General features: G+C 39.2%; 1 protein-coding gene across 15 annotated transcripts in view; it reads left to right on the forward strand.

The window, feature by feature from the left end:
• The window catches only part of LOC136443487 (kazrin-like), a 63,620-nt gene that overhangs the window by 16,503 nt on the left and 33,544 nt on the right, over window positions 1-13,573 (forward strand). The window contains exon 2 of one of the 15 annotated variants that reach the window (XM_066440748.1): window positions 1,347-1,502. The exons of 13 other annotated variants lie outside the window; for them this stretch is intronic. In XM_066440748.1, the coding sequence (XP_066296845.1) occupies window positions 1,481-1,502 (22 nt within the window). In that variant the 5' untranslated portion in view covers window positions 1,347-1,480. Of the gene's footprint in view, window positions 1-1,346; window positions 1,503-6,224; window positions 6,703-13,573 lie in introns of those variants that run through there. One more of the 15 variants, XM_066440744.1, reaches the window with a different exon arrangement.

Raw genomic sequence — 13,573 nt, forward strand, 5'->3', positions numbered from 1 at the left:
ATTAGCGGTCACCTTTGCAAAGCGGCCACCTGCCCATAGTGGTCACTTTTTGTCGGTCCCTTGGATTTTTCCCATTGACATAAGCATTAAGAATTAGGCTATAGCGGCCACCTGTCCAACGCGGTCGCGGCCAGACGATTTTCGGTCCCGCGAGTACAGTAACACTGCCGATAACGGTCGCGGCGCGCCGGTAGAAGCCGCATCGCCACCGCACGCCGGGTTCAAAATCTTCATTTTTTCACGCAATTATCAAATTTATGCGGCCTCAACTGGATAGGATCATAATAAAGAAAACCAGAATGTTTTATCTTTGTTAGAAAATCCATGGTTTGACGCGAAGTCAAGTATAGTTTTCTTCACATGGCTTGCGTTTGTACATCGTGGTAAAATTGACAATTTCTGTGCATTTCGACTGGACAAATATTACGGCAGCCTTTTGGAAACCCACACATGTACCTGATGCGGTAAGTTCGTGAAATGTTTGAATGCCGGCCCAATTTCCGTTTTCACCGGGAATTCATTCAAATTGTGCTCAAAACGTGTTTCGCGCAATTTTCAAAATGGCGCTGATACAAACTGGATAGGTAGCAGCATAAAGGTCAATGGAAGACACCACTGTTACGGAGGTATAATATACTAAATTTATTTTGCTGCAAAGTATCACTGAGGATAATTACTAAACCAAAAGCTTCAAAATGACTGTGGATAATACTACTATGATGTAAAATTTGGGCTGTTGCAATTTTCTGAAAAGACAAAAAGCCCTCAAAAGAGCGACCTTCTTCTGAGTACCCTATTAGCATAATGGTAGATGCTGATCAACACAAGCCACAACAAGAGACTGAGGAAAATTGTCGCCACGATTTTATGTTTGAAAACGGTCGAAAACGAACAGTAAGTGACAACTGAGCAACATGTATTTTGTTCTTAACTAACTAGGAGTAAAATGTGCCTTACCTGTTTACATGTGTACTGTACTGTGAATAAATGTATCTCAGTGGGTACTGAAAATATGTGTCACTCATGGTCAATTAATCGACATTTTCTCCATAGCGGCCACCTGTTCTTAGCGGCCAGTTTTGGCCAGTCCCTTGAGTGACCGCTATAGACAGGTTTGACTGTATTATGACGTACATGTATGGTTGGCAGAAGAAGTCATTTGGTTTGAACTTTCAATACCAACCATTCTATTAGTATTAGTCACAACATTATTTACATTGTTACATTGTCCTCTGTCCTTAGAACAGCATATTGTTTGCTGATGGCCATTCAGACATTGAATTTCTAACCAATGGTAGAAGGTTATGTTGAATGGATGAGTAAAAGTATTACATTCACTCCAACAGGTATCTGAGTAGTGAGTGTGGCCAATCAGAGGAGTGCTTTTACAACTGCTGGGGTTTATCAATTGTCAATCAGAGGCCGCAAACTGTTGTTCATGACAGACATCATTTTTGTTTCCTGGTTTGTCTGACCAAGGATGAACAGCGCAATGGAACAAGGTAACCATTTTTTACTACATACACTTGTGCATGTAGCTTGACTTGTGTGTCACTGTGTGTTCTCAATATATCTCATCCTATCCAGTGGGTTGTTTAGCTATCTTTTTTCAAAGATGCAAGAAGACTTATATTTTCAAAAGTCTTCCCGATAGTTCATTGCCTTTGATCCAGAGTATGGAAGAAATGTCAATTGAATGGGCTTTTGGAGGTCTGTATTGATATACATCTCACTTCTTGAAAAGTTTGGGGAACATTTTATAATATCTAAATACATGCACCTTGTTTCTGAGTTTTATCTGCCTTTGAAGTAATAGTACCTTTCGTTGATTTGTTGTGTTGTACATGTATAGCAATTTCTATTCTATAGAAAAGCACAAACATACAAAACTGTTACTGTTAGTATTTTGCTCTTCGAAGGGTAAGTAACTTAAGCAAAGTGTTTCAAATGCTGACAGATTGTTTAAAGAGTTCATACAGTCTGTTAATCATTATCTATCATAAACCACTGGATGTCAAGTAAGGCTTAAGACAAGTCAACTCTACCCTCTTCACTTGTTACCTCTGCAGGTGTGAAGTGTTTATCTTAAACAGTCGTCGCCTATGATATTATTGTTACATGTTGGTATGGAAAGGAATCATGGCGCAAAGTGGGTTCTCTCTCTTTGCTACTGTTCTCTTAGTATGAGTCCTATTAGAATATTCCGTTTGATTGGAAGTTTTTAGTCTGTATAACGCAAACTCCAGCTGTCCGGGGGTTTATGTCCGAGGCAGCTGGCGGTTACAGGCGGCTGACTAGAATAACAATTTAAATCAGGCTAGGAAGTTTTTATTCTTTTAGAAATGTAGTCTAAATGAAATCTAATTATACCGCGGATCTAAGTAGACTTACAGTATTTGCTGTTCAGAAATCTTATTTTTTTATGTGTCTGAAAAGCTGACAAGAGTGATCTTTTACTTGAAGTATTTGTACATGATATAGACTCTTGATCTAGGATTACATTACCTCCATACTAATCAAAATTCGTCAGTTGATATTTGTTTTGGATTTGACCATAAATCAAAGTGTCAAAGTTGGAAAGGGAGGATTATCGTGTTTGCAACTGATTCAGATAATGAGTCATGTCAGATAAAGATCTGGAGGGTAGCTGACATTGTTCTAACACTCATCCACTGACCTTTAAAAGTTCAAAAGTTCACATGTACCTTGTGAAAGATTGATGAAGACACGTATTTGTAAATGTCCACTAAAAGTTGGAACAATACAACTTTTTACATCCCAGTAGTATTGTTGTCACCTGAGCATGGCAGCTGGCATTTGTGATAAACGACTTCCTTAGTTTCTCTTGACATTTTAAGGCCAGTCAATGACTGAATTGTTAATATTTGTATAAGTCTCATATATTTTGCATGCGTCAAACTAGGATTAGCATCGACATCACTGTGAAGCGCAGAAATTATCATTTGGAGATGTCGAACATAAAAACTAGAACGTTTTTTTTTGTCCTGAGATTCTGTAATGCAATTTTCAAAACAACATCCCTTTGTCAGCATTGTAGATTATTGCCACACTAGTCCTGTCTTTCATTGTGATTGCTCCATATATTTCATGCCCCTTTATCTCTGGGAAATTCCTTTACAGTGTTCCGTTGAAAGAGGTGCATACCTAAGAGGCCATGTCTATGTTGACCGAGGGGGAAAGGTAGAAAGCTATATTGTGTTAGATTGGTCGGTAGAGGTGTGCGCAGAATGTCGTCTGTTTGTCTGCCCCATTCCGTTCATTCCTTGTACCTGACTGGATAACTTAGCTGTCCAGAAGAACAATTGTGTGGGCACCTTGAAACTTGACACCTATAGAAGGGATGTTTCAATAATGAATGCTTGGAATCCAGTACCTCATTCTTTCACCTTTTGAAATTAAATATTTGTGACAGTTAAATAAGCTTGAATTAACAAGATAAAAGAAGTCTATTGTGCAGTCTACTAAAAAGTAGAAATGATAAAAGAACTAATATTAATAATATGTTCACTTTTTTATTCTTTTCCTCAAGGACAAGCATTTGTTACTCCAGCTTCCCTAACAGAATACCTTGCGCATATTGCTGTTTACTGATAATACTTTGCATACTTAACCTTTATCTTATACTATGTCTATCAAAGTAGGGCAGCTGACGCCATAGCAACATCTAACTACATATAGTAAGATAGGGAGGAGATGTGGTCCTCTTATCGTACCTGTTAGAGAAAAGTAAGGATTTCAGGGAAAAGGCAACAACTAAAATATCTAAATCCAAAACCTTTAATCATATATGACTTAACATCTCTATTCCAAAGCTCTGATACGGTGAATGGTATTTTCGCCACATGAGGAATTTCTCCACCTGTCCTAGCTGTGAAAGATTCCTGAAGTGCTCCATTCCGGCCATTCCGTTGTCGTGTAGTGCTTGGTACAACAAACACAGATCAAAGTGTCCAGCTTACTGTGGAGTCCACAAAAACCAACAACAACATCACAACCTTCTTAGTATCCTACCTCAAACAATCTGAGCCAATTCTCTAGGACACTTCTGTCCAGAACAAAGAGCAGATTGGATTATAGAGAGCTATGGCTCAGCCTAATTTGCTGACACATCAGGCATAAGGGTACAGAGAATGCTCTTGTGAATTTGAAATTGTAATTAGGCCTAGGTGAAAAAATGTTGTGTTTATGGTTACTAAACCAACCCTAGCAAAATCCTGCCGACCCTAACCTTTTCTTTTGGTCAGCCGCTGGCAAGGGACATAAAATTTTCCATCTGACATCTTAGTGATGAAATTCAAAACAGACTTCCTGTATCTTACACTCTGTCAAAGCTTTCAACGGTTGATGTAATAATGTGCAGTATGACGTTGAAAGTTCCAGTGCCTGGTGTATTTCAGCGTTATACTGTATTTATTAGATTATAGTTTGGCTGTAATCTAAAAAGAGAGAGAGAAAAAAAAGAGAATCCCCACCTACCGACCCAATTTTTTTCAGGACTGTAACTGGAAACACAGCACTTTTTTCCTATGCCTTATACTATGTATAGATTTTCCTGTGTGTTTTCCTGTACTGTCGTGTATCATTATATCATGACCTGAAGTATACTGCTAGTCTTGTTATATATGGTGACCATCCTCATATTTGGAGATATATCAGACTAAGTCACATTGTTACCAGGTCAGAAGACTTTGTCCTATAAGATAGCTGCAATGTCTAGATAGTTGAATGAACAATATTGATTAGTATCTTACAAATCTAACTGTCATGGGAATAGAGTCCATTAGCTATGTTGAATCAGGTATCTGTGTTTGTATTAAAATTACATATTAATGTGCTAATGGCATGTCATATTTTGGTCTTACTAATTACTTAACTGCATTTTAAGTATCTGTTGATAAAACCACAAGTAGACCCTTGAAGCTGTGTGGTGTATCTTCCCTAGTCGGTTTCTACCTTCAGTGCCTGTATGATTCACTGTTTTGTGTGGATATAACACCTGTCCTTATTGTCTTAACTTTTTGTACGGCTGACTTGTTATCTTTAAAGTGGTTCTTTTTGTGGGTTACCAGAGATCAATCTTTATCTCAGAGTCCCTTTGTCACTAATATGTGGGATTGATGAAAGCAAGTAGCATTGTATAACCTCCTTGATGAAATTTGATTGGAATTTGAAAGATTGGTCCTGCTTTGTTTTGTATTGTTAGTCAGTGGTGACTTCATTTTGTCTTTATATAATTTTCTGTCTTTATTCTGGTGACAAACATTTTTAACAAGCAATGCTTCTGAAATCACAATATCCTTACTGAAGGTTATAAAAATTCAAAGCATGCATCTGCGTGGTGTAGTGTTTGATTGAAACTGAATACTCCCACCATGACTGTTTGAGACAAATGATTAAAAGTTGACATGTTGCAGATATACATTATGTAATGTAGAAAGTATGGCACCTGGTAGGGTATAGGGTGTACCCTCTCGTGGGAGTCATTTGTATCTCTCTAGGATGAAAACGTCATTATCCCAGCTTAGATGGTTATGTTATTGTGAGTCTACACCTTGAATTATCTGAGGCAGTGGCTGGCAGGTAACCTGGGGCAAGAGTTGGATCAGCAGACTTGCCTTAATGAAGTTAATCTCCCCTTCTTTAACATGTCTGGAGGGGATGATCTGCTGTGGTCAGTGGACCTCTCCATTTATCATCCCTCGACAGGGCGGGCCAGTCGAAATTAGCCCAGTATTGAAATGTACCGTTTTACGAATAGCTATTGATTTTTTCGGGCCAGTGGCCATTATTTTTTGCTGATATGTGGGCAACTCCCTGCCCTGACAAGCATGTATTGCCCGCCATACCTTTGATGGCACCCGCTTCCCTTTGTTTGCTGTGTATAAGTCAGATAAGTTACATAACTTATCACGCAGAAAGTTTTGACCGTTTGTGTAAATCATTTACAAGACAGACAATATTTGTTTGGGTCCCATAGTTCATGTGTGCTTGGAGTCATTAAGTGTTGAAGAGGTGCGTGACTGGCTAATGAGGGTTTATCCTCAACTTCTTAAAGAAATTAGTCTTCCCAATGATACGTTCTACATTGTACGCTCATGAGAACCCTCTCCATTGTCACCTCACTGCCAGGCATTCTTGAATGCTACAGTCCTATTCAGGCACTAATAATAGACATGTACAGGCCACCCTGGGGCCTAATCCATCCATTCATGACCAGTATTTGCCATCTGTCAGTCCTGCTGCACGTATATATATAATCTTTTTTAATGCCAGGTCCTCTGTGACTTCACCCACTGACCGGTAATGTCATTATGTAGTTGTGTGCCAGCTCTGAAGCCAGGGTGGAGTAAGAGGCACTCCTACTGACAGCCTTTGTTACTGCGTTCTGTCTTTACCGCCGGAGACATTTGGCCATGTGTACAGGAGGACGCTTTTGTACGTGACACAAATTGTTTCACTGGGGGCAGTGCTGGCTTCTCTGTGTTGACCCCATGTCGGTGTGTGACTAGCTGCCGGGGTGTCTGAATGGGACGGCCAGTTACATGAAGATTTGGTTTCAAATGGAAGATCAGAAGGTGGGACGGGAGGATGGGTCTCCTGTGAAACACGGAATCCCACCCGTCAAGAAGTGTGATGCGTTTACACGGGCCTTTTCACGACAAAGCGTGCTGGTAGAAGAAGGTTAGGTTTCCCTTTTGTATGTCCTTCTTTCTTTGTTGTATGTTTGATTGTTTGTATGTTTATATACCAATCCTAGGTATGTAATTTCTACCACGAGTATGTCTGTCTGTCTCCGTGTTTGTATTTGGTTTGTCACTGCTTTGAGTCTGTCACAACATTGAATTGTCTTTTAAGAATAATGTATTTTAGATGGCAGAAATACACAATGCTTTGTCCAATAAGGTTTAAGCTGTTTAGTGTTATTGTTGCAAGAGGTACCTGCAATGTATCATCTGTAACAAAAGGGCTTAGTATACATATAGTTTTGACAAACAATATATTTTTCAAGACAACACAATTTTTATTTCAAGATGAACAGCTGTTTGTAGTATGATTATATTTCTTCAAAGGACAAGCTTTGTTCATATCTCTTTTGAGATAGAAAAGAATATGGTGAATGTAAGCAAGCAATGTTCTTAATCTTAGTCCCTTGGTTCCTCCAACCTCCTTGGTTCCTCAAACTGTCTTGTATATCACCATAGAGCTGTTGGCAAGGACTTGATAATCACCAGCCACCATATTTACTTTACCTTTGTGTGAAGTGAGAACAACCCTCCAGTTCAAAGAGCACATCATGCTGTTTCTGTGATCTAGTCCATTAGAATAATGAAGCTGCCATTATGGATGTCCTTTGTAATGGGCTGTTCACATCTACATCTCAAAAAGCTAATGGTGTGGGGATTTTATACACCCTATAAACAGAGTTCATCACAGAAAGCATCATAGTGTTCATTTATTGTTTGAGTTGTTCTGTGTATCACACATTCCTGTGTGGTGGCAACACAATAGGAGCTTCAAAATGCCATTTTCATGAAGAGATTGATAAAGCAGACAATAGGTTTTGTTGCTGAAGTATTTGTACTCGAGTGATGATTAATGTTCAAGGGTTGACAGATTGTTTCAGAAGAAAATAGCTCATGCACTTCACTGTCAAGTTGAGAGGTACTTGTGTCACTAACTGCAGTGGTCCAAGGTGTGTTGACTATTTAGGTTAGGGTATTAGTTGACATTATGGTATCATTTTACAAAATTTATCTTCATGTTGATTAAGGTGTGTAATGGTGATTCGTTTCAAGTAGGCTCAATCTCTACATGCTTTAGAATGATGATGCTTTTGCAGAAGGATTTTGTTTGTGACTTATGCATGGCTGGTTGTTGATTGGAGTCATTTGTACTCTTCCACTATTTCAAGGAGGTTTTATCGAGCTTGACAGTAACTATACTCTGAGGAATATTTTCCCAACAACTAGGGTAGGGGGACCAGCTGGGACAAGGTATTTTCTTACATTTTGATAAGAGTTTTTGTCCCACTTGGTAGATTCAGTACACATCTGGAAAGTATGCTTGAAAATATTTTGGCATGATGCCAGTTTATGTGCCAATGGTCACACTGATAGGCAATGTTGTAGGTTGAATTGTTATCATTCAAATGTTAAACTCTCTGCAACATGGTCTTTATTATTAGAATCATCACTGATTTATTTACCAGTGTAATACACAATTCTTGGGATGCCAGCATACCTTCTTTTCTCTATGATGTAGGGAGGCAGATTTTCATCAGAACTTGCATCGCAGGATTTGGGTTGTTTTCTAACGTTTGTTTGTTTCTGTGAAACAAGGTTTCAGGCATAACAAAAGGCAATCATTTATCTCATTACGTCACTTTTCCTGCCCTGAAGCTATCATCTGGACCTGTCAGTCCCAGGTGCAGACCTGTTATTGTTGGAAGAAAAAGAAGTGGTTCCTTTGATGCAGATTATAGGCCATGCATTGTCCCAGCGCAAATGATGGTCATAATTATAAAACATCACCGGAAATGTCTGTCATGAACCTAATGAATGTCTGTCTTGCAGAATTTTGACAACTCTTCGGTGGATAGTATGATCTTGCAGTCAAATAATGGTGATTTGTACCTCTTACATCTTGGTTGAGATCGTGCTCATAGATTTTGGTTCTGTCATAATAGTACATAACAAAGTATTGGTGGATATATATGTACTTTTAAATGCTTGCAATTATGTAAAGTAGCAAGCAAAAAGGATTGATTATCTGTAGTAATATGTGCTGACAGATGCATAGATTTCTACCTAACAGGTAAAAAAAAATACATAGGTTCATAGATAACATAGTTCAAGTATTTATATGGCAGGAATTTTGTATCTTTGTGATTGAAATTTCTTTTCAGTTCCTTCACCTTTTCCAACAGGATGTGTACAATGCTGAATGCTCTAGGTGGGGCACCATGGGTGCACAAAAGGCAGAATATCATGTTTTCTGCGGAGGACTGACACGTGGGGAGGCCTTCATAAAAGGTGGAAGTCTGGCCATTGTTACATAATGGGGAAAACAATCACGATTACTGTAGCATTTTCTGCCTTTAGTCTCAAAACCAGGTGTGCATTTTCCCATTCAAGTGCCTCTGTCTATGTCTGTTTACAGGTATCACAGACGTAATAAAACGCCCGGCCTATACAAGTTTCTTGGTCGGATTTCTTTTATTTACTTGTCGGACATATTGTTAGTATTTGCTTCTGTCGGTGGCGTCGCCTTTCTTCATAAACAAGCAAGCCACACGTGTACAATGTCGTCGGTGTAAGGATATCGCTTCTGGCTTTGTTGTGAGTTCCTGCTCGCTTTGGGAGGAAAGTCAGCATGATTTGATGCCACATTCCTCCAGCTCATGTTGTCCTCATTGTTTTTGTATAACTGTTCTATTCTGGGATTAATTTCTACTTCCAGGCTGTGAATCTTATATTGAATATGTCCGACTATGACATTACATGGAGTCTAGCGCGTCATCAGCACTGGTGTGTTACAACCACAGTATCAGTGTTGTAATTTATGGCCTGTGATGTTTTGTAATGCTATAGATATGACATGGGGAAAGCAGGATGTTTGTTTGGTGGCATACTGTTTGAAGAGAACTCTCCCATGGTGCATTTTGATACAGACCTTGGCTTGCTCTCTTTCAAGAGACCAAATTGTCTGGAACCCACACATGGAGACTTTAGTCAACACTTGCTTTTATTGGACTTATTCCAGATGGAAATGCTGTGGCTGTGTGTATGTTAGGGACACTTTACAATGTGTGCCTATTGTAATATGTTCTACATTGGATACTAAACATCTGAGTTGGAGCAGAAAGTTTCAACAGAAACAATTTGTCGAATTAGGAGTGTTTTTATGTGCAATGTCTGATCTACAGACATGTATGAAAACTACATTTATGACAAAGCAACACACACACACACACACACACACACACACACACACACACACACTTAAGTTTCATGTGGACCTTAGGAAAATATCAAAACATCACCATCATCAATATTATTGATTTTTCTGATGTTGTTGTGCTTTATTATTATTCCAATACTTATGTACCGTTATCTTACGCAGATGCTGTCTAAAATGTCTGACTGTTTCAAAATCATACCCAGTTGCTTGAGTTACTGTTTTTTGGCGTATTATGATTTTATATTATCCAATGTGGACCTGTTTATATCATAGGAGTGATAAACTAACCTACTAGAAGTGTGCCCTAGATAAACCCATAGTGAACCTGTTGGGCTGGTACAGACTGTAGGTCCTGACAGTTGGACAGCTGCATCTCAGCAGGATTACAGCTCACTCACCACACAGTCATGGAGAGGTCTTGTACAGCTGTCAACAAGTGGCCTGAAGGGCTCAGAAAGGTCGTATGGATAAAATGAGAGGATAAAATGAGAGGAGACAGGTGTGTTGTCATCACACAGTACTGTCACGACTCCAGGATTGAGCTTGCAAGTGATCCCTGCATTTTTGTGTGTTGGCAATTATTCCTGGTATTATTGTTTTAAGCATTATGTCCCTTTGGCAGGTATTTCTTGGGAAAGGGCAAAATTCTCAGTTGTCATCACCTGAGCTGTTATCTGTTGGCTTTTGAGTAATTTGTAGTGCCTCCAGCAAATTTTTGGCTAGACACCAGGAGAATCATAGCTTAGTAGCCTGTGTTCCTTTCAAAACATGTAAAGTTTATAAGCCAAATCTTACTGGTAACTTGCCAAGACAGCTCTTTTCTCAGGCAGGATTCCGGAAGCTTAGTTCCCAGGTGGAAAGGGTAAGGTAGGATCTGGTGTCAGTAGAAAGCACAGAGGGGCTTCTCAATCATAGTCAATGACAGGAATATTTTTCTGAGTTTGGATATTTGCAATATCTTGCACCAAAAACGGAAGTATTCTTAGAAGGATGTCATTCTTTTGATGCATGCAAACTGAAGATTCTTCTACAAGATTACTATAGCTGGCTGTGTCTTGTCAAAATTCTAAAATTTTCATCTTCACTATAAACACTCACAACCGTTGTGAGGGGTGGAGCCCCTTGCCAGAGATAATACTAGGTTGCAACAAGGAGGTTGAATAGAACCTCTTTGGTTGCAACAAACATAGTTCACGCCCTGAGTTGGTTTTGTGGCTGACCCAGCCTGACATGACTGGCATGCTGAATCCTCTCCAAGAATCTAGCCTGTCTACCAAGCTGTCCCAGAACTGTTCCAGCTATGGGGAGCATTCTGGGTTCAGATCCAATTGCAAGGAGAGCCTGAATTATCAACGCATTTATGTAATTGATGTTCAGATGCGTAGAACGATTGTGCATGGTCGGCATCTGAATGAGATGACACTGTACGCTACATCAATGCTGCACCAAAGAAAATGTCCAGTAGAGTTTTGAACTGTGACCAGTAGATGTGTGATAAGATATTACAAATGGAATCGTAAGAGGTGTAGATAGGAACCTGATCTGGAAATCCTGAAGTTTACAGTTTGTGCTACAATTATCCTTGTATTAGCCTTGCCCTTTGTGTAGCTTACAAGGCTGTGGTTATAGTGTGGAACATTTGTCCCAGCTGTTGTGTGGGAAGTTGTGTGTAGGTGGGTGAACCTTGTCTGTAGTTATGTGACCTATACACCACCCACTCCCAGAGACATGATTACAACATAACATGGTATTTCTGGAGACAGGACAAAAGAATTGAAACTGATTGTATAGATCGTTTTGCATTTCCTGAAATCACTGGACCCTGAAAGTAATCTATGATTCAATAAGGGCTCTAATTATTCAAAAATGGATGAAAAGATTTGAATTCGTCCTCCACATTTGTACAATTTGTCCCTCTGCTCCAAATCCAGTCATTGTTCACTCCTGAAAATCAATATGCTGACCTTCTACTTCCTCTTTCTGGGTGACCTTAGGCCCAAACCAGACATAGTTGCCTCGAGAGGCAGTCATGGCGCAAAGAGAAGCTGACAGTGTTTGCAACATTTTTATCTATAGAAATGAGTCTGTGTTGTTTGAAATATCCTCATGACAGAACACATATCTACATGTAGCAAGGTTGTTTTTTTTTCAAAGCTTTTACCTTGCATAGTTATTTTCCTCTGAACAGCCCTACTCAAAGATATCTATGAATAAATTTCAGCCTAAATATACCTGTGGTAAAATTCTAGCTGTGTCTGTCTTTGACTCTGTGACTGTCCGACCTTATAGGACATGTCACCTGGAGGTCATTCACCCACTCAAGATGATTAAGTCACTTTCTCCAGGTCTTTCCCATGTAAAGAAACTAAGAAACAAGAAGGTCAGGCAACAACAGTCTTTGATTGAAAAAATTGTAAGTTAACCCAAACTATTGAAATCCAATTCAATCCAAATGGTACATGTACAAGCAATAAACATGACAAATTTGTAATGAGAAGCTGTAAGTTTGAAAGTGTAATTTTTCACATCAGTTTTAAGCCTGCAAGACATGAACCAAGGAGGTTTAAAGAGATCCTTGCATGAACGCAGTGAATTCAGTGAGGGGACACCGGACATACCAGAACAAGACATATCACCAGTACTGTTTGTCCATCAAGTGAAAAGGGAAATTCTCAGTTTCCTGCTAGACATGCTGTAATGCCTGAGTTACTAAAACCATCTGAGCCAGACATGGTCCACAGACATTTTATCCATCAATTCTCAGCTGTGTGTGGGCAGTGTGAGAGCACTGTAGCCTACACAAGGGGCCAGAGGGGAGGGAGGAACTCAAGCCATTCAGCACAAGACATCAACAATAATTAGAATGGAGTCACCCTTGCCCTGGAATTTCGATCTATTTCTGGTAAGACTTTCTCCTGGAAGTGGTGGCTTCCTGCGTTTCCTGTGCTAGTTTCCCTGGCCCTCAGTGTTTGGTTTAGGGCTGGGTATGACAGATCGCTGGCTAAACTCTCTTGGAAGAAGTTGCTTTTGTCTTGTGCTTATTTGATGTTCTTCAGGTAATTGTGATTGCTATTGCTATGGAAACCTCCGGCCACGAGAATGCAGGTATGTCTATTAAGTCTTTGTAATATTGTAAGTTACTGAAAAGTTGAGGTCATGATGTCAACATTATATCTAGAAATGTAACATTTGAGATGACAAACTGTGAAGCGAAATGGTAATTTTAAGTATTGTACCATAGAATTACCATGTCCATCATATTTCAAAGAGTATGACAATGGCAGAAGGTATAACAGGTAACTTTACAGGCTGCTGCTTTAACCTTTAAAACATAAAAAGAATTCTAATCAGTGTTCCTGTACATTCTTTTGAGAGAGATTCATTATAGCTCAGCAACAATTGATTTTTTTTCCATACTGTAAATAATTAAAGAGACGTTATTGCGTGAAGCTGCATTGTGTCCTGAAGGATGAAATTTTACTATTCATGATTGAGATATGTCATGTCACATTAATTTGACTCATTTGGGCTCTCTGCAAATTACAGCATATTAGTAAGCTATTTTAGGATCCATATAAATCTATATGAATAA

The sequence above is a fragment of the Branchiostoma lanceolatum genome, chromosome 10, assembly GCF_035083965.1.
Source record: "Branchiostoma lanceolatum isolate klBraLanc5 chromosome 10, klBraLanc5.hap2, whole genome shotgun sequence".
Classification (NCBI taxonomy): domain Eukaryota; kingdom Metazoa; phylum Chordata; class Leptocardii; order Amphioxiformes; family Branchiostomatidae; genus Branchiostoma; species Branchiostoma lanceolatum.